At 34.7% G+C, this 22540-nt stretch overlaps 2 protein-coding genes across 2 annotated transcripts; one reads left to right on the top strand and one right to left on the bottom strand.

Annotated features, from left to right (window-relative positions):
• Window positions 1-4832: 4832 nt before the first annotated feature.
• On the top strand, window positions 4833-11999 carry LOC114387971 (DNA topoisomerase 2-like). The gene is made up of 19 exons (XM_028348277.1): window positions 4833-5479; window positions 6171-6463; window positions 6544-6610; window positions 6702-6972; window positions 7055-7254; window positions 7562-7771; window positions 7866-7979; window positions 8056-8166; window positions 8260-8424; window positions 8524-8865; window positions 8972-9105; window positions 9203-9551; window positions 9641-9827; window positions 9917-9966; window positions 10060-10500; window positions 10589-10760; window positions 10860-10927; window positions 11018-11096; window positions 11190-11999. The coding sequence occupies exons 1-19, from the start codon at window positions 4913-4915 to the stop codon at window positions 11822-11824; spliced, it is 4455 nt and encodes a 1484-aa protein (XP_028204078.1). The 5' UTR covers window positions 4833-4912; the 3' UTR covers window positions 11825-11999.
• A 3410-nt stretch (window positions 12000-15409) lies between these two features.
• Window positions 15410-21349, bottom strand: LOC114388600 (protein TAB2 homolog, chloroplastic-like). The gene is made up of 5 exons (XM_028349165.1): window positions 20778-21349; window positions 20266-20335; window positions 18563-18734; window positions 18141-18281; window positions 15410-15803 (listed from the first exon to the last, which is right to left on the bottom strand). The coding sequence occupies exons 1-5, from the start codon at window positions 21266-21268 to the stop codon at window positions 15544-15546; spliced, it is 1134 nt and encodes a 377-aa protein (XP_028204966.1). The 5' UTR covers window positions 21269-21349; the 3' UTR covers window positions 15410-15543.
• Between the last annotated feature and the right edge of the window lie 1191 nt (window positions 21350-22540).

The following is a 22540-nucleotide window of genomic DNA, read 5'->3' as shown; positions in this document are numbered from 1 at the left end:
GCGGCATGATTTTGGTTGGTAGTGGTGACTTTGCAGAGGAAGAAGATGGAGAGGGTTGGTTGGGTACCATGGTATTCAGTTTCAGGAGAATGACATCCAGTTTGGATTCCATGGAAGCTTGGGTCTTGGCAAAGTGGAGTTGAGTTGCAGCGCGTTTGATCATGGCGGCCTCGAGGCAGTCTAGGCTGGCAGAGGAAGGTTTGGCATCTGCCATTGGAGGGCGGCAGGTCAAACCAATTGATAGGAGCAGAGGGGAAGATAACAGGAAATGAACCTTGAATTCAAGGACAAGGGACCTCCTTGCTACACTAAAGGTAATTTCTGAAATTCATCTTCTATATTCCTTGCTTTCTATTTCATGCTTGTATAGGCTTTTGTGCTAATCAGGATCACATTCCACTACTATCAAAATTCACGTTCCACTACTAACAAACTATGTCACTAATAACTACTAACCAACTTTGGCATTTTGTTAAACAGAAAGCTATGCTGTTGTCCAACATTCACGAAAGTCACGCATAATCCTCAGGGTATGTTGGTTTGTGCTTCTTTTGGACCTGTTATCTTGGACTTATGCTGCTTCTGTTGTATCCTTCCTCCTATCAACACCGACGCAATCTAGGAGTTGTTGGGTCACACACGAAATCGGATTTAGAACTCCAACCGAGAGATATAGAAACTTGTTGTTGAATCTTGTGTTTTGAATGGAAATTTTAATTTTAATTCCAATATTGATAAAATTTGATCAAATGTTGTGTTTTGATTTGACGGGAGTTCACAATGTGTAGATTCGTGGTTAAAAGAAAGGTGTAGCAATTACTAGTGGTTTTAGATTGCCTGAAACTATTCAACAGGTTTGACTCAAGAATACTTTTGCACCAAAAACTATTGCACATGTGTCCGGTCATTTAGTTGACAAGCATCATTTAGGTTCGGATGACTGAATCTTTTTTGGACCAAAATTTAACATCTTTTAATTCTAATAGGATATAAAATGAACCAAAATTTTTGTAAAGACGAAAATAAAATTATTTTTAATTTTAAAAGAACGAAAAAATATATTTTAATTTAATAAAAATTTAAAAATATTTATAAGGTTTGATGATAAACAGTCAAATAATTCAAATTTCAATTTACCAATTTTTTATACGGGTAGTTAATGAAACGTGCACACATCCATATTTTTATATCTAGTTTCTCGATTTAATTTGTTTGATTTATCCTTCTCATTTTCTTAATTTTCATCTTACATTATTTAAAGAGTTAAATATATTTTTTATTTTTTAAATTTGAGTCACATTCTTTTTAGTCTTTCAAATTTATAGTTACTTTTTTTAGTCTCTGTAATTCATGAAATTTTATTTTTTAGTCCTTATAGAGAATATGAATCAAACATGAAATAAGAGATTTGTAATTTGTGATAACTTTTGGCCATCAAAATTTTATTTTCTATTTTCTATAAAAATAATATTTTCTTGCAATTAACAATTACCAAAATCAAGTCATTAAAAAAATTGAAAACTCATTAATCATTTTTAAATACCACTTTAATTTTTGTATTGATTTGATTCTGGTAGATTTAAACCGCTAGAGAATTGTACTTTAAAATATAAAATAGAAAATTAAATTATTACAATAAAGAATGGCTCCAAATTGTGAATTTTTCAAAAACTAGGAACAGTTCTTTTTGTGCTACAACAAACCTCGGCCTCACTATAGCAAATTTCCTTTATGAAACATAAGATCTTGATCCTTTCGCCACAACAAATTGACAACTTGATGTAGTGAATGCTTCTAAATTTTCATTGTTTTAGATGATATTTTTGGTTAATTTCCTAGATATTGCAGCAAGTCTCTGTGGATATGACATTGAATACATCATTTTTTTTTACTACTAGACTACTTGGTATACTTGCCTAGATCATGAGTCAACAAGAAACTGGTGCCGTGGACTTGTGTCTCAATTCAATGTTTAGGCAATTGATAATTTTGTTATCTAATTAGTTAGTTTGGATTTTGAGCTTTAAATTTATATTCAATTCATGCTTATATTTTACTGATTAGTGTGATTGTTAATTTTATTTATTCTTTGTAAATTAACTTTATCTCTTAGATGTGTAGTCTGTTGCATGGGTAGGTCATACACTTTAAGAAGCAACACATCCAAGAAGTAGTTGTTTTTGACTTAGAAGTCAAGGATTAATTACATAAGCAATTAGGATTAATCAATTAACTTTAATCTTGGTTGCATTGAACTCAGAAATTGATTAGGATTTTGAGTTATATTTGTAGAATACTATGGATTTCACATCAGCATTTTTTTCTATCATTCAAATTTGTTTTTGCTCTAAAAATTCTTTCAAAAACTAGAAATAATTTTGTTTTTGCTATAGTGAACCTTGATTTGGCTACAATGAAATTTCTTTTTGAAAACATAAAAATCTGATCCATTTGCCACATCGAATTGACAACCCACTACAATGAATGCTTCTAATTTTTTTCTTGTTTTAAATAACATTCTTTGATGATTTCCTAGATATTGCACTTAATACTTATGGTTCCTTTACTATTAGATTAGGTACGCTTGCTTAGATCATGAGTCAACAATGCATAAAACACACACTTGAACATGTCATTTTAGAAAATTAGTGAAAATAAAAAATAAAAAGAAATCATTGTTAAAGAATTAAAAAAAACACCATAGGTGTAGTAAGTAAGATAACACAAGAATCATGAATAGAAAGAGACATATCCCAAAACCAAAACACACATGGATTTTGAAGATTATAAAACTCAAAGTTCATTTGGGCATCCAAACATGTAACTTGCATCCCATCTTGTAGAAAAAAAAAAAAACAAATAAAACAACCACATGAAAAGCAAAGTAAAAACCAATGACATGGTTTTCCCAGCTCTCTGCATACTCTTCAAAACCAAAGTCGTTCTTCATAGATGACCACACGATATTTAACGCTTTCTGAAAGAAAGATGCATGGTTTTCTTTTCCTCATTCGCAGAATAAAAAAAAACACCTACATCAATTTCATAGAATAGAAATGCTTCTTGGAAGGTATAACATAGAAAAAATGAGAATGAAAATTAGAGAGAAAAAAGGTAGAGTAAAGAAAAATGAGCAATGAAAACAGTTCGTGGAAATTTTCACTTACGCTCCTAATACTCTACTTCTTAGTTTATTGTTTCAACTTCTCAAGCTCACAATATTCTACCTCTCAATTTTAGTGAGTAACCAAAACAAACATGCATGCACAATATATAAAGAGTTAAAGCAAGCTCTAAGTCTTGCCTTTAAAGACTCAACTTCAAAATTTCATATTCATACCTTTGTCCAGTTATTTCCACCTTTAATTTGCCCAGTCTTTCCATAGGTCAAAAGCTAGAGGTGGATAGAAGAAAGATGACAGTCCATTTTTTGCAGATACCTTTATCATGTTTGCGGGAAACTCTCACCAAGGCTTTCGTGTTTGCAGCAAAAAAACATCGTCTATCGATCTCAATGTATGTTGGTGTATTTTCGTTTACCGTTTTTGCATTTCTATTTGTGTTTTTAATTTTGAAATGTGCAATGTTGTGCCTAACTCATTTTCAACAGAGTATTGTTAGGGTCCAATAACACTTTCGTTGACCCTATAATCATTCGTATAAAGGTAAGTTTTTGCAAAAGGTGTGTTTTGGTCAGATACCTGAGGTTGCACCACGTGTCTAAAGTTGCACAAGAAGTGGCTTCAAGGTTTATAATATATAGAGAGAAAGATTGAATTGATTTTTTTGGTTAAAAAAAATGGTAGAATGGAAAGACACTCCCAATATTATGGAACAAGATGCCAATGACATGTTGGGACTACCAGTAGAAACTTATCTAGACGATTACTATCTTGACTCGAATCACAAATATTTCTACCTATTATAGTTACTCAATTAGCTAATCTCTAGGCACTAGAGGATCTCCCTAGAGAGGGTTTCCGCTAAGCGAGGAAAGTGGTGTTAGAGGGTTTCAGACCCACACTCTTCAAGAGATAGGTGAAAATTCATTTCGGATACTTAACCACTTGTGTTAATCGGCATTGATAAATTCCATTGATTGTGAGACAAGAAACTTTGTACATTTTGTAGAATGTTAACTTTTATTCAACTTAAATTATTCTTATGTTGATAAATTAATGTAGTTCATGTTCCATGTAAAATATTTTTCACTTAAATTTTCATGTATTTATTTAAGGAAGTGATTATTGTATAAGATTATAATTATAATTATCTATAACTATTAATAAAAAAAATTATTTCATTTGATACACATATTTATTATTCCTAATTTATCCTTCAATTATTTTTAAAAATCACTCACAATCACAGATATTACAACTACATCTAACTAAGAAAAACAGTTAAGGCACAAGACATGAAATGCCTGTTTTTCAACTAGTTATAATAATTATAATTGTTTGTAATTTTATATTATAATCCTATAATCCAATACCACATGAATTTAGTGATCAAGAAAAAGAAAGATTAAAAATTTCTTGAGTATTAAATTATATAGATTATAGATAGATTGAATTGAAACCTCTACTTTTTTTGAGGTGATCAATTGAAACCTTGCTCTATCTTCGAATCAACAAATAAAACATAATACTCAATTAAAGTACATTTTTGTAAATCAGACGTCGAAACCAAACCGCAAGTGCTCGTTCACGTGCCAGCCCTTCAAATTCCAAAATCCCGCTCAAAATCCCCCAACCCAACATTTCAAATTCAAATCCTAGTCGACCGTTAGCCCCTTTCCATCTCCAATTTAAAACCCTCATTCTTCCATTCCAAACCTTTACGCAAAAAACATTTCTTGAATCATCTTCTTGATCTCTCTCTCTCTCTCTCTAGACACTCCCTCCGTGTCATGGAGCCCCAAACAATGCGCCCCTTACAGAGCAGCAGCGCGGCCAACGTGGCCGCCGCCGCCGCCACCGGCAAAAAAACAATCGAGGAAATGTACCAAAAGAAGACGCAGCTGGAGCACATCCTCCTCCGCCCCGACACCTACGTCGGCTCCGTCGAGAAGCACACGCAGACGCTGTGGGTGTACGAGAACGACGAGATGGTGCACCGCGCCGTCTCCTACGTCCCCGGCCTCTACAAGATCTTCGACGAGATCCTCGTCAACGCCGCCGACAACAAGCAGCGCGACCCGTCCATGGACGCCCTCAAGGTCACCATCAACGCCGAGGCCAATACCGTCTCCGTCTTCAACAACGGCGACGGCGTTCCCGTGGAGATCCACCAGGAAGAGAAGGTCTACGTCCCCGAACTCATCTTCGGCCACCTCCTCACCAGCAGCAACTACAATGACAACGAGAAGAAGACTACCGGCGGACGCAACGGTTATGGTGCCAAGCTCACTAACATCTTCTCCACGGAGTTTGTCATCGAAACCGCCGATGGAAAGCGTCAGAAGAAGTATAAACAGGTCTTCATTTTCTCCCTGAAAGTTTGTTTGTGTCTTCGGGTTTAATTGAACAGTTCTAGGGTTTTCAAGTCCTCATTTAATTGGAGTATTTCTCAATTGAGTGATTGTTGTTTTAAGGGTAAATACGACACGCAGATCCTTTAGTTCTTGGGATGATGTTTGTGTTTTCTGATTGGAGGCAAAGTTTGGGTTCAATTTTGGGTCTGTCTTGCATTTGCTCATTTTGTGTAGACTGTAATTCTGAATTTTTGCATATATTGTCTTTGGTTTCAGTGAATCAATCCAGATTAATTTGTTGATTCTGAAGTTTATTTTTTAATGTATTTTGTTACACTTTTGCTTGAATTTTAAAGAAAAATTTTAAAACTTTTGCTTGAATTTTAAAGAATTTTTTTTTTAAAGTGAGGATCCTGCTAGGGTTTTATGATACTTTGATTTGATTGTTTTATTTTTGGTAATTGAAATTTTTCATGTTCTAGGCAGAAGTTTTTATATGAAGATGATTATCCTTTTACTTGAATTAGGGTTAATTTAGGATTCTTCCAGGGTTTTATGATACTTGATTGATTTCCTTTGATTTAATTTTTGGGGATTGAGAATTTAATAATTTTGGGTGGAAGTCTGTATATGATACTGGATATTGTAATATTTATGGGTGTTGCTGATGGGATTGATTGGCTGTGGTTGAAAGGTGTTCTCCAACAACATGGGGAAGAAGTCTGAGCCAGTGATAACCAAATGCAAAGTTGGTGAGAACTGGACTAAGGTGACCTTCAAGCCTGACTTAGAAAAATTTAAGATGGACTATCTTGAAGAAGACGTCGTTGCTTTGATGAAAAAGCGTGTGGTGGACATGGCTGGGTGTCTTGGAAAGACTGTTAAGGTTGAACTCAATGGGCAAGTGATCCGTATGAAATCATTTCGTGACTATGCTGATCTTTACCTCAAATCAGCAGAGAAATCCAGACCAGTGCCTCTTCCAAGGTTTGTCTCTATGAAATGTTTGTGGAGCTAGAGTTTTTTCTTCTTTCCTTTATTGCTAATGGTTTTGTTAATGTTAATAGGATTCATGCAAAAGTAGGTGAAAGGTGGGAGATTTGCGTGAGTCTAAGTGACGGGCAGTTTCAACAGGTAACTAGTGAGCTTTTGAGGCAAAGTTACTTCTTGGTAGTTCATTGTTGTTATCTTTTTGTCTTACACACCGTTAATTTGTTTTTACCAGGTCAGCTTTGTTAATTCCATTGCTACAATCAAGGGTGGGACTCATGTTGATTACGTCACCAATCAGATTACAAACTTTGTGATGAATAAAGTAAATAAGAAGAAAAAGGATGCCAATGTCAAAGCTCACAACGTGAAGAATCATTTGTGGGTTTTTGTCAATTCACTTATTGACAACCCTGCTTTTGATTCTCAAACTAAGGAAACTCTCACGACTAGACAGGCTAGTTTTGGTTCCAAATGTGATATTCCTGAATCGATGCTGAAGGAAGGTTTGTTGTGCTACATTATTTTTTGTTCTTGATATAATCAAGCCACAAGAAAATGGTGTTTACATGGTTCCATTTTTTGCAGTTGCCAATTCTGGTATAGTGGACACCCTGCTATCGTGGGCAGATTTTAAGCAAAGCAAAGATCTGAAAAAATCTGATGGGACAAAAACTCAGAGGCTTCGCGGCATTGTGAAGCTAGAAGATGCCAATGATGCAGGTGGAAGGAACTCAGAGAAGTGCACCTTGATATTAACAGAGGGAGATTCTGCTAAGGCCCTTGCTGTAAGTTATCATTAGAAAGAAAGGCCCTTGTCCATTTTATACATTTCTGCAAACCCTAATAATATTCTTTAACTACTATTGAAAATTTAGAAGCCAATGATCATAAATAGCCACCATTTTCAAAGTATCTCTACTTTGAAGCATGTGCTATACAAATTTTCTTTAATTTGCCAGTTTCAAAAATGATCGTCTCATCAACAAATAACCAAGTTTCATTCATTTTTCTTCTTTACACTTATGGCTACATCTTCTAATGTTTATAATGATTTTAGAGTTGTAACATTATTATTTATTTATTTATATGAAGATGGCTGGCCTCTCTGTTGTGGGTCGAGATCATTATGGGGTGTTTCCATTGAGGGGAAAATTGCTGAATGTACGGGAAGCCAGCAGTAAACAGATAATGGATAATGAAGAAATTCAAAATATAAAGAAGATTCTTGGACTGCAGCAAAACAAAGAGTACACAAGTGTGAAGTCTTTGAGATATGGTCATTTGATGATTATGGCTGATCAGGTGGGTTTATTTAAATATCGTAGTTTTGTCTTGCTTTGCCTATTGCTTTTGCTTCCACGGAGATTATAATGGTTCAACTTTCTGGGTGGTTCAGGATCACGATGGTTCCCACATCAAAGGGCTATTGATAAACTTCATTCATTCGTTCTGGCCATCACTACTAAAAGTTCCATCTTTTATGGTTGAATTTACCACTCCCATAATAAGGGTAAGTATGGTTTTGTTATCATCATCCTGTTTATAGAACTTGAGGTTTTCATATTTTGAATTCCCTGTCTCTGCAGGCTTTTCATTCAAACGGGACAAAATTATCATTTTATTCCATGCCTGAATATGAATCATGGAGAGAAAGCTTGGGGAATAATGCAACTGGTTGGAAGATAAAGTACTATAAGGTTTGTAGTTGTAAGCATGGAGAACCTTGAAATTAGTTTGAGTCCATTCTGTGTTCAGTTTTAAAGTGCTTACTTTCCGTTCTTTCTCTACAGGGTTTGGGTACAAGTACTCCTCAAGAAGGGAGAGAGTACTTTCGAGATCTTGATAAGCATAAGAAAGACTTTGTTTGGGATGATGAGCAAGATGGAGGTGCAATTGAGATGGCATTCAGTAAGAAAAAAGCTGAAGATAGGAAGATCTGGATTCGTAATTTTGAGGTGTGAAGTTTACCAATCAGACAAAATTCATTTTATTTGAGTGTGAAGAGTTTACCCTAGGGAATATCTGCTAATAAAAATTTACCCATGTTCTTGCAGCCTGGCACTTGTCGTGATCATATGGCCAAATATATAAACTACAGGGATTTTGTTAACAAAGAACTTATATTGTACTCCAGGGCGGATCTTCAAAGATCCATTCCCTCTATGGTCGATGGCCTCAAGCCTGGTCAAAGGAAGATTCTTTTCTGCTCATTTAAGAAGAAGTTGTCCAAAGAAATTAAAGTAGGCCAGTTTATTGGTTACGTGTCTGAGCACTCTGCTTACCACCATGGTGAGCAAAGTCTAGCTAGTACAATTATTAATATGGCACAGGATTTTGTGGGTAGCAACAACATCAATCTTCTTAAGCCAAACGGGCAATTTGGTACTCGTAACTTGGTGAGATGAATCTGTATATAAGATTTTGAACAACATCAATCTTATGATTTTGATTCAAAACCTACTTTGTAAATTGTATTAACTGTGTAATTTGCTCTTTTTACAGGGAGGGAAGGATCATGCTAGTGCTAGATACATCTACACTGAACTGAACACTATTACTCGGTGCATCTTCCATGAGGATGATGACAAGCTTCTTGAATACTTGAATGAGGATGGAAGGTGTATTGAGCCAAACTGGTATTTTGTTTACCCTTGTTTTTATGAAGTACTCTCTAGTTTATGATTAGTATGAGTACCGAACTTCCTTGAATTTTTGTTGTTTGGCCTATAACAGGTACATACCAGTCATACCATTGGTTCTTGTCAATGGTAGTGAAGGAATTGGGACAGGCTGGAGTTCTTACATTCCCAATTATAATCCAAGGGACATCATTGCCAATGTTAGGCGTTTGTTGAGTGGGGAGACAATGGTGCCTATGGATCCATGGTACAAGGGATTCAAAGGAACCATTGAGAGAAGCCCCAAGGAAGGTGGATACGTAGTCAATGGCTCAGTGGAGGAAATAAATGAACAAACTTTCAGAATCACTGAGCTGCCTGTTCGTAAATGGACCCAAGATTACAAGCAGTTCCTTGAGTCTATAACTGATGGGTCACCTAATGTCAAGGATCCTTTAATTGATGTAATAACCTGACCTAAAAACATTTCATCACCATATGTACAATAAATTAACATATGGCAAATTTTCATATGAAAATTTTCTTTTTGCAGGATTTCAGGCAGAACGGTGATGATGCAACTGTAGACATAGAAGTCAGGATGAAGCTGGAAAAAATAGTGGGCATTATGCAAGAGGGTCTACTAAAGAAGTTTAAACTGACATCCTCTATAAGCACAAACAACATGCATCTATTTGATGCAGAAGGAAAAATTAAGAAATATGACAATCCAGAACAAAGTACAACCTTTATGATGTGAAGTTTTGAATAATATCAATTAACAAATAACGTTTCACACGCTCACTGTTTTATGTGATTTCTTGTGCAGTTCTCGAAGAATTCTTCCCACTTCGGCTGGAGTATTATGAGAGAAGAAAGGTGAGTTTAGTGTTGGTAATGGGCAGGTCCAGGTCTTAAGATTTCAAATCTCTATTAATGTGAACTGAAATGCAAATTTGGTTATGCATGCAGAAACATATACTGAACAACCTTGAACAACTTCTGTTGATATTGGACAACAAAGTTAGGTTTATATTAGGGGTTGTGAATGGAGAAATTGTCGTGAGCAACAGGAAAAAAGCTGAATTGTTGATTGAGCTGCAGCAGAAAGGTTTTACTCCCATGCCAAGGAAAGGTAAATCTGCAGAACCCCAAGTTGCTGGGGCAAATGATGAAGAGGAGCAGGAAGATGACAACAACACTAGAGAGCAGGAAACTGGAAGTGTTGAAGGAGTGAAACGAGGTGACTATGAATATCTGTTATCCATGTCAATTGGAACTTTGACCCTCGAAGCTGTTCAGAAGCTGCTAGCAGAGAAAGCTGAAAAAGAAAAGGAGTTCGAGATTTTGAAGGCTACACCATCAAAGTCTCTGTGGTTGAAGGATCTTGATGAGCTTGAGAATAAACTTGATGTAGGATACATTACTTAATTTCAGAATCTTCAGTTATATTAGAATAATGATTTATTATCTTTTAATAATTACGTTTTGTTTATTTCAGGACATAGATAGCATAGAGGCTGAGGAGGAACGGAAAAGATCAAGTCAAGCAAATAGAAAGACATCCAATCGTGGTGTTACAAAAGCAGCTAAGAAGCCACCACAACCACGGAAGTATACTAAGAAGGCCAAAAATGTTGAGCCAGAGAATGATAATTCTTCAATGGAAATTGGTAAGTCTGAAATCTGAATTATGTTTACTATGCTACTATTATGTGTATATCTTCCAATTTTTGATATCTTTATGACTAAACTTTTCTCTATTTCACCAGAGAATGTTGCCGAAGTCGCTAAACCAAAAGGCAGAGCAGGTTCTAAGAATACCCAGAATACTCAGCCGGTATGCCAGTTGCCAAATCTTCTTCCTAGTATAGTATGTTTGGTGCAAGTTGTTGAGCTCTAACTCTTGTCATATTATGCTTGTTATCAGGTTGCTGAGGATGAAATTGTATCTCTTCAAGAACGGCTAGCTGCATATAACTTCGGTGCATCTAGTGATATATCAGAGGGTAAATATTTTTGGACCACCGTAGTTTTGAATCTTCCAATTAATTTCCATATAGCATTCATATCAGTGCTTAAGTTAGTATTTACTTCCACAGGCATGGAAACTGAAGAACCTCCTGCACCTGCTGAGAAGAAAGAGGGGCCAAAAAGACGGGGTGCTGCAAAAAAGAAGTCAAGTGCCATAGTGTTGGACGACTCAGATAGTGATAATGAAGTTCACAATGTTGACGATGACGATGATGACGAGGACTTTGAAATCATGCAGCCAGTTGCCCCAGGGAGAAAGAAAGGAGGGAGAAAGCCTGCTGCTCAAAATGCCAAGAAGGCACCTGCTGCTGCTGCCAGGAAGAGAAACGTAGGTGGCAAGCAATCTCAGTTTTTGGGTCAGAAACTCATAACTGATATGTTGGAGAGTACAGGGATATCACCAGAGAAGAAAGTGAGGAAGATGAGGGCGTCTCCATTTAACAAGAAAAGCAGTTCTGTATTGGGAAGGGTTGCTGCTGCTGACAAAGATGAAAGTGTAAGTAAAGACTTGTCTGGTGGTTCTGATGCTTCTAGTTCTTCTCCAAGCATCACTGAGGAGGTGGTTGAGATTGCACCACCAGCAGCAAGAGCTAGGCCCCAGAGGGCCAATCGTAGGCAAACGACATATGTACTGAGTGAATCTGAAAGTGACAATGATTCTGATAATGAAGATTATTCCAATTTTGAGGAAGATGAAGACTAGGAAGGGAAGATGTGTGTGCTTTGTAGAAACCTGATTGTGGATTTTAACTTCCAAGTGATAATTGTGAACGTTATGAGTGAGTTGCACTAATTTGTATATGCTTTCGGATATGTTTTCATGATGAATGAAATAGATTTATCATAAGTACAAATTAAGATTTGTTCTTTGCTGAGTACATCCGGAAATTATCGAATATAATTCATTTTAAGATCTCGCTATAAATATCGAACTAGTGTTTCAGGATTACATAGGTCTCACAACCTCAGTTCAACCTCGTTTCACGTTATACCTTTTAGTTCCAATTTCGATGATTCAAATCCGTCAATGTCTCTTTAATATTTGTCTTCCATTTGTTTGGATAAAAAAGAATCTGTCAATGTTTAAAACTTTTCATGCTATTATTGACATCTAAACACAACTAATCATAAAGTATTAATAATGGCCGCCAGATCATGATGACGAATTCACCCCCTCATCATTTGTTTTAACCCTGAGAAACAAATATGGGTACAATAAATTTTTATTCCTTTACTATGTAGGAATCACATAGGAACAAGAAATTTACAACAAATAAAATTCAACTAACTAAGCTAGATGTTTGATAACTTCAAAAAGTTTAACAAACACATAATTGACAATCACCTTCTCATAAGACTATTAAAATATATTTTGTTTTTATATAATAGTATTTGTTATTTTTCTTGATAGCTTTAATTTAATCTTTCAATTTCAATTTCTTTACATCTTTTATATATCAAACTCTTAACAATGAATTGATATTAATTTTGTGTAATGTACAGTAAGTTTCATCTCAAACCTTAAAATTTAATAATAAAAATTCTTTATAAATCAATTGAAGTCTAGCAATTAAAAAAATATATTATGAAGGAACAAAGGCGTACTCTTAAGTCTTAACTTAAGTATCAATTTGCACTACGTAAAAAATGAAAAAAAAAACTGCATGGCAAAATTATACTTCAAGAGTACGGCTTAAAAAAAATCTAAAATTTTATTTTTTTTATGATATTTTTAAATTGATTATTTTTTATATGTCGAAATGGAAAATTTCATCGTTTATAATTGAAGCCGAAACTTGATTAAGAAAATAGCAAAGACAAATTTTTATTTGGAAACGGAAAAATAACTAATTATTATTTACGGTAACAGCAGTACCTTGTCATATACAAGAAATGCATATAGCATAAAACCCACCACCACCACCGAGAGATCCCATCCCCTTAATAGACCCACAAATATTTTTTTTATCAGCAAACATAATATATATATTAATAAATAAATTGAGTATCAGAGGTACTAAAGTACAGCTATATAATTGCCCTTACTCTAGTTCCAATACAGACTAAATGGAGTCTGGTTAGGAACCACAGCCAGGCCATACCCTGATGTTAAACTCTAATATTAATCTATGATTATATCCTCTAGTGACACACAAACCCTTCTCTTAGGTTACTAGACCATTAATTAAAATGAATTACAAAGTCCTTCTCCAAATTCCTAAGCCATGTCCACGTGAGGAAAGCTGTCTCTTCCATCATTTTGTTGATGTCGAAGGAGTCATTGGAGAAGATTATGTCATTCCTTTTCTTCCAAATAGTCCAAGTGACGGCCAACCACTAGCATTTTCATCTATTAGTCCTTAGTCCATCAACCACTATAGATCCATGTTGGAGGAAATGTTGTTTTGGATCTTGCGGAAAAACTCCCACATTGTTCACCCAAGACAAGGATTCCCACCACATAGGAATGATTTTAGTGCAATGAAAGAACAAGTGTCCCGCTTCCTCCTCCGCGCTTCTGCAAAATGGGCAGGTCCTATCATCGATCTCTACTTGTCTCCTGTGAAGATTTGTTTTAGTTGGCAACCTGTCTCTAAGCAACCTCCAAGCGAACACTGCAAATTTGGTTGGAACCTTCATCTTTCACAACTCCTCAAAATCCCTATCCTGTGTCCCATCTGTTGCTCCCCCCATCATCATCCTGTAAGCACTTTTCGCCGTATATTGCCCACTTGGATCTGGTGTCCACACCCAGTCATCTCTTCTTTGTATCTAGATAACCTTACTTTCAACATATTGTAAGAAATTTACAGCCATTGGTATCTCATTGTCAAACAATGGCCTCCTCCACAAAAAGTTCCACTCCCACTCTTCTTCCCTATATCCTCCCATCTGCTGGATAATTTGGTTTTGTTGGCACGATATTAGATACAGTCTGGGATATTTTGCTGCCAATGATTCCTCTCCATCTATCCACTAATCTTCCCAAAATTTGATTCTATCTCCACAACCAAGCCTCTATTCTATGCTATTACTCAGCTCCATCCCATGTTGTGAGTATTGAACGATCGACCATCTTTAGATCCCTCCACCAAATAGACTCATGATTGTCTTGATGTGCTTCATCCAATCCCCTCCAACCTCCATATTTAGACTCCAAAACCCTAATCCACAATTGTCCTTCATGCTGAAATAGATTCCACCTCCATCTACCCACTTATCCTTCATGCTGAAACAAACCCACAAATATGGTTCCCATCCCATAATATATGTAACATTTCCCACTATCCTCAGCACCAAATCCCGATCCCCACCAAATGTTCCTCTAGCCATAATCCACATGTAAAATGATGAAAATTTAATTGTTTCGTTTTTCTTTTAACCCAACTCACTTAGGTCTTTTTTGGGGGTATTTTTTGGTTTGAGTTTTGAAATTTTTTAAAAATAAAAATTAGTTTTAAATTTTAGTTTCAAAAAATTTTAAAACCAATTTTCAAAATAATGTTTAGTTTAAAAATAAACTCATTTCAAAGTTTTATATTATAATAAAATTAGTTTAGAGTGCTTTTGTGTGGCGATGATGACAATGGTGTCTATGCTTAAACATTTGGATTATTAACACTCTAACCAACTAAGCTAATATATCAATTATGTTAAAAATAATCAATGTCGATATATATAACACTAAAATTTTTAATATATATTTAATACACATCTAAGTTTACATAATTACTTTTGTAACAACTAATTTTGATCTAATAATGTATTTTTTTACATATATAAATTTTTATTAAACTTATGATTTTTATTTAAATCTATGATTTTTATTTAAAATTTATATATGTAAAAAAATACATTAAAAAGTCATAGGTTATATGTGTAATAATCGTTACAAAATTTATTATGCAAACTTGTATGTGTATTAAATATACATTAGAAATTTTAGTGTTATATATAGTGGTGCTAATTATTTTTTAACATAATTGACATATTAGCTTAATTGGTTAAAACGTCGTGCTAATAATGCAAAGGACACAAGTTTGAGATCTCCTATTTACTAGGCTATACATAAGGGTAATGTTGGAATTATAAAAAATATGTTAGAGCGTAGAAAAAAATCCCATATATATGCTTTGAATAATAAATGAATTGAAAAAAAAAACAAAATAAATCAATAATATGTTCACCTTACCTTCCTTTTTTAAATATTAAACTTTAATTGGTCGGATATTCTCCAAGCTTAACAAAAGCAATGTTATAATTTAGTAAAAGGTTGAGAAAGGTAATGTTGCAAAAAATGAGGTGGTCCCTTTTGGGTATAATATGATTTTGGGGTCAAAGAAAAACCTCAGTGATCTAATATTCTCTATTATAATATTATTGTTCAGTGAAGATTCAACTCAACCATGATAATTTGTACGATCATACAGGTGGAAATGGCAAGTCTAGTAAAAGAAAGAAGCCAACACAATCTTCAGAATCCAAGTCTGGTTGAACTGCAAGGAAATGCAAACCTCCACAAGCTTTCTTAGCAGCTTCCCAAGCTTCAGCTTCACTAGTTGTCTCAGGAGTTTTCTTATAGGTGGAATATATATACCGAGTAGAAATTCCACTAGAAAGAATCAGGCGAGCACGAGCAGTATCCGCTTCCACCGCGCAAACCTCCAATCCATTTATCAAAGCTGTGACAACAATAAAAGGTGAGACTTTTTCAGAATTTAGAAAACAAGTTTCCTGAATAAAAGATATTTACAATTATAAAAGACATGCTAGTGATGATATAGCACATCAAGTCATCAAGTATGCAAAAGTTTTTCAGCATCAAGATAGCAAAAAACTTATATTAGATAAATCAGGTATTTAGGTTTCAATTACTTGGTGAACCAAGTTGGCATTCTGCTATATTTAAGAATATCCACTAAGTTAACATTAGAGATACATAATCTATTAAGTTACTGATAAATCATTTTTGGGGTGATATTTTGTGTGAGTTTTTGTGTCATTTGCATGCATTTTGTTGACAACTCACTTTTAGATGTTGATTTTGTCTAGCAGAAGTATAACTGCTCAATTAAGTAAAAAGAGTGAAAATTTACACTTTTACATGAAGATTTGACCACAAATGTAGTGCATCCAACATGGTTGCGGTAAGCATAACAGCCATGGTGAGATAACAGCGCCCCTCTACAAAAAACGTCAGCATTCCGATGACGATTGTAATCAACTCACTATGGCCATAGTCAAATCATGACGATCGTAGTCAATTGATCACGCCCTAGAGCTTCAACATCAAAAGTTTCTGACTATGGTTGTGGTAGAGTTTACCATGATCATAGTGTGCTTCAGACCAGCATGTTATCTTAGGAAGCTATAAATAAGAGTTTTAAAATCTGTAAAAAGAACCTTCTTATCATATTTTTTGAATTGGAAAACACTTTTGAGGGTTGTAAGACGAAGGCAACACCCTAAGAACAAATCATGATTGTCATTCTTCCCTTGTGGTATATCTAAGCTAATTTCTTATAGGTTTTCTAGTTTTTCTTTAACCATGAGTGGGTAGTCACCATTATTCGAGAGTTATGATGTAACTATCTAATTGTACCCCTTTTCTATTCTTAATGAAATTCATCAATGTTTTTATGTTAATTAATTTTCTACCCTTTCCTTATTGCATAATCGAATGTATTATGGTGATCATTTACGTATGTTTGGTAGACCTAGTTAGAGAATGTTTTACACAAATTGCATGATCAAACTGTTTGAATAATCTCTGATAGAGTTGTTAATCTTTAATTGATCATCCTTGGAATTGATCATATCCTTTGACTTAAACTAATATATCCATGATCATTAGAGTATTGATTTAAGACAAAAAAACATCATTTGACCTTGATCATAGGCTTTTGGTTTTGACTTTGAAAATTGGTAATTAAATGTAGGAGAAACTTCATTAGAATTGGAATTGGGGGAAAACCGAGTGAATCATAATTCCTGGTCTTTACTATCACTTAAATCTCTCTTTTGTAATCGTTTATTTGTTTTCTTTTAAAAAATCAAAAACCACAAAAATACTTAAATCTTCTTTTTAATTATCTCAATTGTCTAGTTTAATAATTTTGATTATTTGAGAATACAATTGGTCTCTAGGGTTCGATAACCGAACTTTTAGTCTACTGTTACTATTACATAGGATACACTTTGTGCGAGCACTATTTTTACGCATTAGTTACCTTTCTTAGACTTTACTTCTCTTTAATAGGAGTGTAGTCAAATCTAATTCTAGAAAACCTCTTAAAGATAAAAATAGCTCTTTCTAATGAACAAAAGCCCCAAAAGCATAATAGAAGCTAACTAGAGGAGATTTTACATTTAAGGAGAAAAGGCCAAAAAAAGTTAGGCTAAACACTACCTTAGTCTTAGTTGTTTTCATATCTTACTGAGGACCCCAATCCAGATTTTTTGTCGACATGCTGATTGACCAAACTATGCTCTGAACTCTAATTAGTGTATATGTGAGGACCATATTTTTGCTTAGCTATCAAATTGTTCAATATATTTGTAAAACTGAATATACTCCAGTGCATTTAAAGTGTATGGTAACATCATCAGTATTTGCAGTTCTGTGCTGTTGCATATGGACTTATCTATGCATCGTTACTCAAGTAGAGGAAATCAATGACCTTGTTTAGATACACTTCTTCATAAATACTTATGCACATTATCTTTTGGAGAAGTTAGATGAAAGGGCTTCGATAACAGTAGAAGTACATAAGTTGATTTTAAATGAGGAGCTTATTCAAAACAAAACCTTAATGCTATCTTGCAACATATATTGGTAGCATATCAAATTGCTTGATACGAGATCAGACAGATTGTCACTAGCTCTTTAAATAACTGATTTCATTCATCAAAGCATTTTAAACCTAGGCAATTCTTAATGAAACATACGAAGAGTCTGTTGTGAGGGATACAAGATGAAATATATAAGAAGAATTTATTAAAAAATTGCAGTTCTGTACCTGCCAATGCTGTAGAATTAGAAGACGCAACAGACAGTCCTGGGATCAATGTCTTGTCATCAATGTCAAGACCCAATAAATCAAGATCTAGCCCAGAACCACAAACTCCTCTCTCAAAGGTCGATATCTCCTCTCGAACAGCTTTAAAATAGGTTATTGAAAGTTAGAGGTATATCCTAGGAGAACAATTTAAAGCATTAAACATACATACTAGAAAAATCGAGGGATGAGACCAATATAATCTATGTAACTTTGCTAGTACCTAAAGTTTAAAATAGTATAAGCAAAGTAACAACATTGATAAATAAAATGAAAAACATGTGCCTTTGACCCTGAGTATCAGAAGAGAGAGAAAGAGAAGGCTATCATTCATTTGTCAAGCAATAGTGAAACAAATTGCATGAAAGTTTCTACTTCTATACCTGAGTAAGGTAATTGGACAAATGCCCATCTTTCCCCATAAAGAATGTCAGGAAGTTCCGTGGGAAAAGGATTATCAAGTGCCAAAAGAGGTTTGGATCCTTCTTGAAATCCAGGATGTTTTTTATATACGGTCTCATAGCGCTCCTCTAGCCATAGAATTATTGACACGCACTGAAAAGGATCAGATGAACCACATAAAATATATGCTGGGGCACCTCTGACATGGATATCTGAACTCAGTGAATCATTACATTAAAAATATGATGCTAGCTATATACCATGAAAATTCTATTTTCTCATTTTATGCACGCAAGTAACAAAGGCATTTCAACTTACATATACCATCCAAGGGGTGCCATTAATATGGGAAAAGTTGCATACAGACCATACTGGGCTATTTTGAACAATTTAAATGAATTATCAATCACCAAACGGGAGTGAGAAGAAAATAAAAAGCATCAGGAAACATTTTAGAGACACTGCAATAGGATGCTTGTGCGAGCAGTTCTGGCAATCGAGTAAGCAAAAGATTCTTAAGTCTCAATCTTTTAGTTTGTGTAACTAACTAACCAAGTGCATCTTGAAACATTTAAAAGCTGCTGCATAGCTCTTATTACTTCATTGTTAAATTGGAATTTCCTAAGGCACTCAGGTCTTTATAGAGCTATATATGCTAAATCAAATGACCCCTGTGCAGTTCAGTTTGAAACAATAACATAGAATGCCAATATAAATGTGTGCGCTTTGCAATTATTTGGATCAAACATTGACACACAGAGACACACACACATATATATAAACTTGGTAAAATAACCGTATTCAAGAAAATGTTGTAAATGTCAACTCTTTGTTGTTCCCCTCACTTTTATTTCTCTACCAGTCAACAACATTTTTTTTGGCCTGTCCCATAATCAATAAAAAAATACACCACAATTTAATATGGAAAAAGAAAGAAGGGGAAACAAACCAAGCTTTTACATGCTCTAACTTTAATGTTTGGATTGAAGGAAATGGATGGAATGTACGAGGTTCCATTATTTGGATTATTTAAAATAGGATGGAAATGAGGGAGTGGAATAGAATTCAATGAAATGCATTCCATTCCATTCCATCCAATACCTCTCTAAGCTCTTTTTTTTTCCTTCCCCTCCAATTTGAGATATGAAATTAAATGAAACCCCTCTTTTTTTTTCTCACAGTTCCACCGTAAAAATATCCTAACAATAAAATGAAAATTTAATTCCACTTCATTTCCTTCCATTCCGTTCCACTCACCATTAGATTCCAGTGTAAAGCAAACACTAACAACTACTTCCACCTCCCTTTCATATGTCACATTCCGTGGTATGAAACCTATTATCAGCACCTTCACCTTATACAAGTTACGGTATTATTATAAGATCATGCATGTTCATTGAAAAATAAGGTTTCATTCATCAAACCAAACCAACTAAAAATCCTAAGCAATGAAATTTCACAGCCACCACAGTAAAAGTTGAATTTGAAACCATACATACAAAAAGATTATTGTATGGTCATTGGCCAGGGACCACCATGTCTCTATAGTCCTAGTCAATCTTGTACCAAGTTTCTCAATTTACGAGAAAAAAGTTAATAAAACTCGGTCGTGTGTCACATAGAGATTAGCCAAGAGCATGGACACTTGTAGTTCTAGACTGTAAAGTAATTTTTCCATACATACCCGTTTACTAGGAACAGGCCTTATGCGAAGCTCATTACACGCATTTGTAATAATTGTCTGCATCTGCGACCTATAAAGCAGCAAAACACTTAACCAACATTGGTCCAACACATTACTAACAAATAAAACATCAATTTGGTTCTGAAGTATCACCCTCTTTCCTAAGTATTCCTTAAACTAATGAAATTATTATATAAGTAGTACTAGTCCCTAAAGTAATAGAAATCACGTGAGCATGTTAGTAAAATTAGTCCCTCAATGTTTGTAAAATTTAACAATATAGAGACTAATCCGTGAGGCATAGAGATCAGCGAAGTGGGTTTTGCCTCTTGGCCATCTCCCAACAAAGTCTTTTCCAAGTGAGCATGTTTAAGGAATCCACCTATCTGCCATCCAGCGACTAGATTGGTGGATATTAAATACTGACTAGTTAGGAGATAAGATGATACTTGATGGACTAAATTGATGGTTTACTATGTTGTTACTAACAACACAACACTAATAAGCATTACCTAAAGAAGCGAATGTTTCTGGGCAACGGGACACCCAACTGGTCACTAACGGCAACAATAGCATCCTTCAGCGTAATGCTGTTAATGACGTTGTTCGGGAAATACTTGGTGTACTGCAACGATAGCGTCTTGTCGCACACAACTAACTCCCAAACCTTCTTCCCTCTGGCGTCGAGAATGGGCCTGGAGCAGAAGTCCAGCTCCCACTCCGTGATGCTCTCAGGGTCAGTTACTGGGTCCACGTAGCTCAGTTCCGCAGATGGGTCATCATCATCATCTTCTTCTTCTTCTTCTTCTTCTCCGAGAACCGCTTCGGGTGCTTCTTTCTGGGTGCTTTCGGACACCGAACGGGGTCGGAAGTGGAGCAGTTTGGGGTGGCTGTTGGAGGGAGTGGTGCATGGAATTGTGATGCGTTTTGATGGAGTGGTGAGTTTGGAATGTTTGAACGTTGGGGATTTTATTCTAACAGGGTTGAAGCTTAGAGTGGCCATGGCTGTGGTATGGTATGGTTATGGTTATTGTGTGTGAGTGTGATGAGTGTTTTGAGGGAGAGGTTTGGGTGTGGTTGAGGTAGTTATCCTCTGCCACATGTTTCGGTTAAGGTAACGATAATATTATCCGGGTCATAGCATTGGGCATTCGGGGAAATGGGTCGTTTGTGTTCGGCCTGTTTTGATGTTGTTGTTATAAGAAAAAATATTATGAAATGAATATTTTTGTTATAGAAAATAGGTTTAATTATTTTGCTAGTCATTGAAATTTTTTATCAAAGTTTTAGTTAGGTTCTTGAACTTTCTTATTTGGATTCTGAACTTATTTGTAGTATGTACCGAAACTTTAAAATAACAAACCTTTCTTAATGAAGCCTTAAAAATTTGTATTTTTTTAGTCAATAGCTCATTCATTGAAAATGTCCCACACTTGTACAAGTAAAAATGATGCTATAAAAGAGTACTACCACAGTGCTCAACAAATAAAAAATGGTAAATCAGACACACGCTCAAAATTATCAAATTAGCAACCCTAAACCTACAATAAAAAAAAACATAGAATCATAATATTCACTTTCTCATGTTACAATGAAACCTTAATAGGGCCATGAGCTTGTCTTTGCTTTATATATATATATATATATATATATATATATATATATATATAAAATCACATTTTTGAAAATGTAGGTTAATGACCAAAATCTTAATGAACTTATCTCAATCTTTTTTTACTGGCAAATGTTAGTTTTATTAGTAAAAAAAATCACACCCACAACTTTTTTCTCCTTTTTTTCTCTTTTAACCATCCAAGTTACCTTTATATATATATATATATATATATATATATATATATATATATATATATATATATATATATATATATATATATATATGAACTTATCTCATTCTTAAAGCAAAAACCTAATCCAAAAGCATACAATGGATTTATATAATCACATAAACAAGTCAAATGAAATAAGAATCAGGTCCAACAAATCATGATTCAAGAACCAATGCACAAACATATTGAAGGCAAGGCCCCCTTGCAAAGACCAAATCCAAGTGCAATGAACCTAGAAAGGGGAAGTTATATGTCAACCTGTTGCCTAATGATGGTCTCCCAATACATTAGCTTTAATCACTATGCTACCTATAAATAGCAAATAAACTTAAATGAAAAATCTTTGAGGGAAAAAGTGAGTTCTACAATCGCTTTAAACCTAATTATATTCTCAATCTTTTTAACTTAGTTTTTACCTTGAGGTGCTT

The sequence above is a fragment of the Glycine soja genome, chromosome 15 (assembly GCF_004193775.1).
Source record: "Glycine soja cultivar W05 chromosome 15, ASM419377v2, whole genome shotgun sequence".
Classification (NCBI taxonomy): Eukaryota; Viridiplantae; Streptophyta; class Magnoliopsida; order Fabales; family Fabaceae; genus Glycine; species Glycine soja.
This window is presented reverse-complemented; position numbering and strand designations above follow the sequence as displayed.

What these genes read in the sequence shown, in the direction of transcription:
- LOC114388600 (XM_028349165.1), bottom strand. Translation starts at nt 21,268, where the DNA reads ATGGCCACTCTAAGCTTCAACCCTGTTAGAATAAAATCCCCAACGTTC. An exon ending in AGAAACATTCGCTTCTTTAG is followed by an intron (nt 20,336 to 20,777) that starts GTAATGCTTATT and finishes GCTGCTTTATAG; the next exon opens with GTCGCAGATGCAGACAATTA. An exon ending in TAATTCTACAGCATTGGCAG is followed by an intron (nt 15,804 to 18,140) that starts GTACAGAACTGC and finishes TTGTTGTCACAG; the next exon opens with CTTTGATAAATGGATTGGAG.
- LOC114387971 (XM_028348277.1), top strand. Translation starts at nt 4,913, where the DNA reads ATGGAGCCCCAAACAATGCGCCCCTTACAGAGCAGCAGCGCGGCCAAC. An exon ending in TGAATCGATGCTGAAGGAAG is followed by an intron (nt 6,973 to 7,054) that starts GTTTGTTGTGCT and finishes CATTTTTTGCAG; the next exon opens with TTGCCAATTCTGGTATAGTG. An exon ending in TCAAGGATCCTTTAATTGAT is followed by an intron (nt 9,552 to 9,640) that starts GTAATAACCTGA and finishes TTCTTTTTGCAG; the next exon opens with GATTTCAGGCAGAACGGTGA.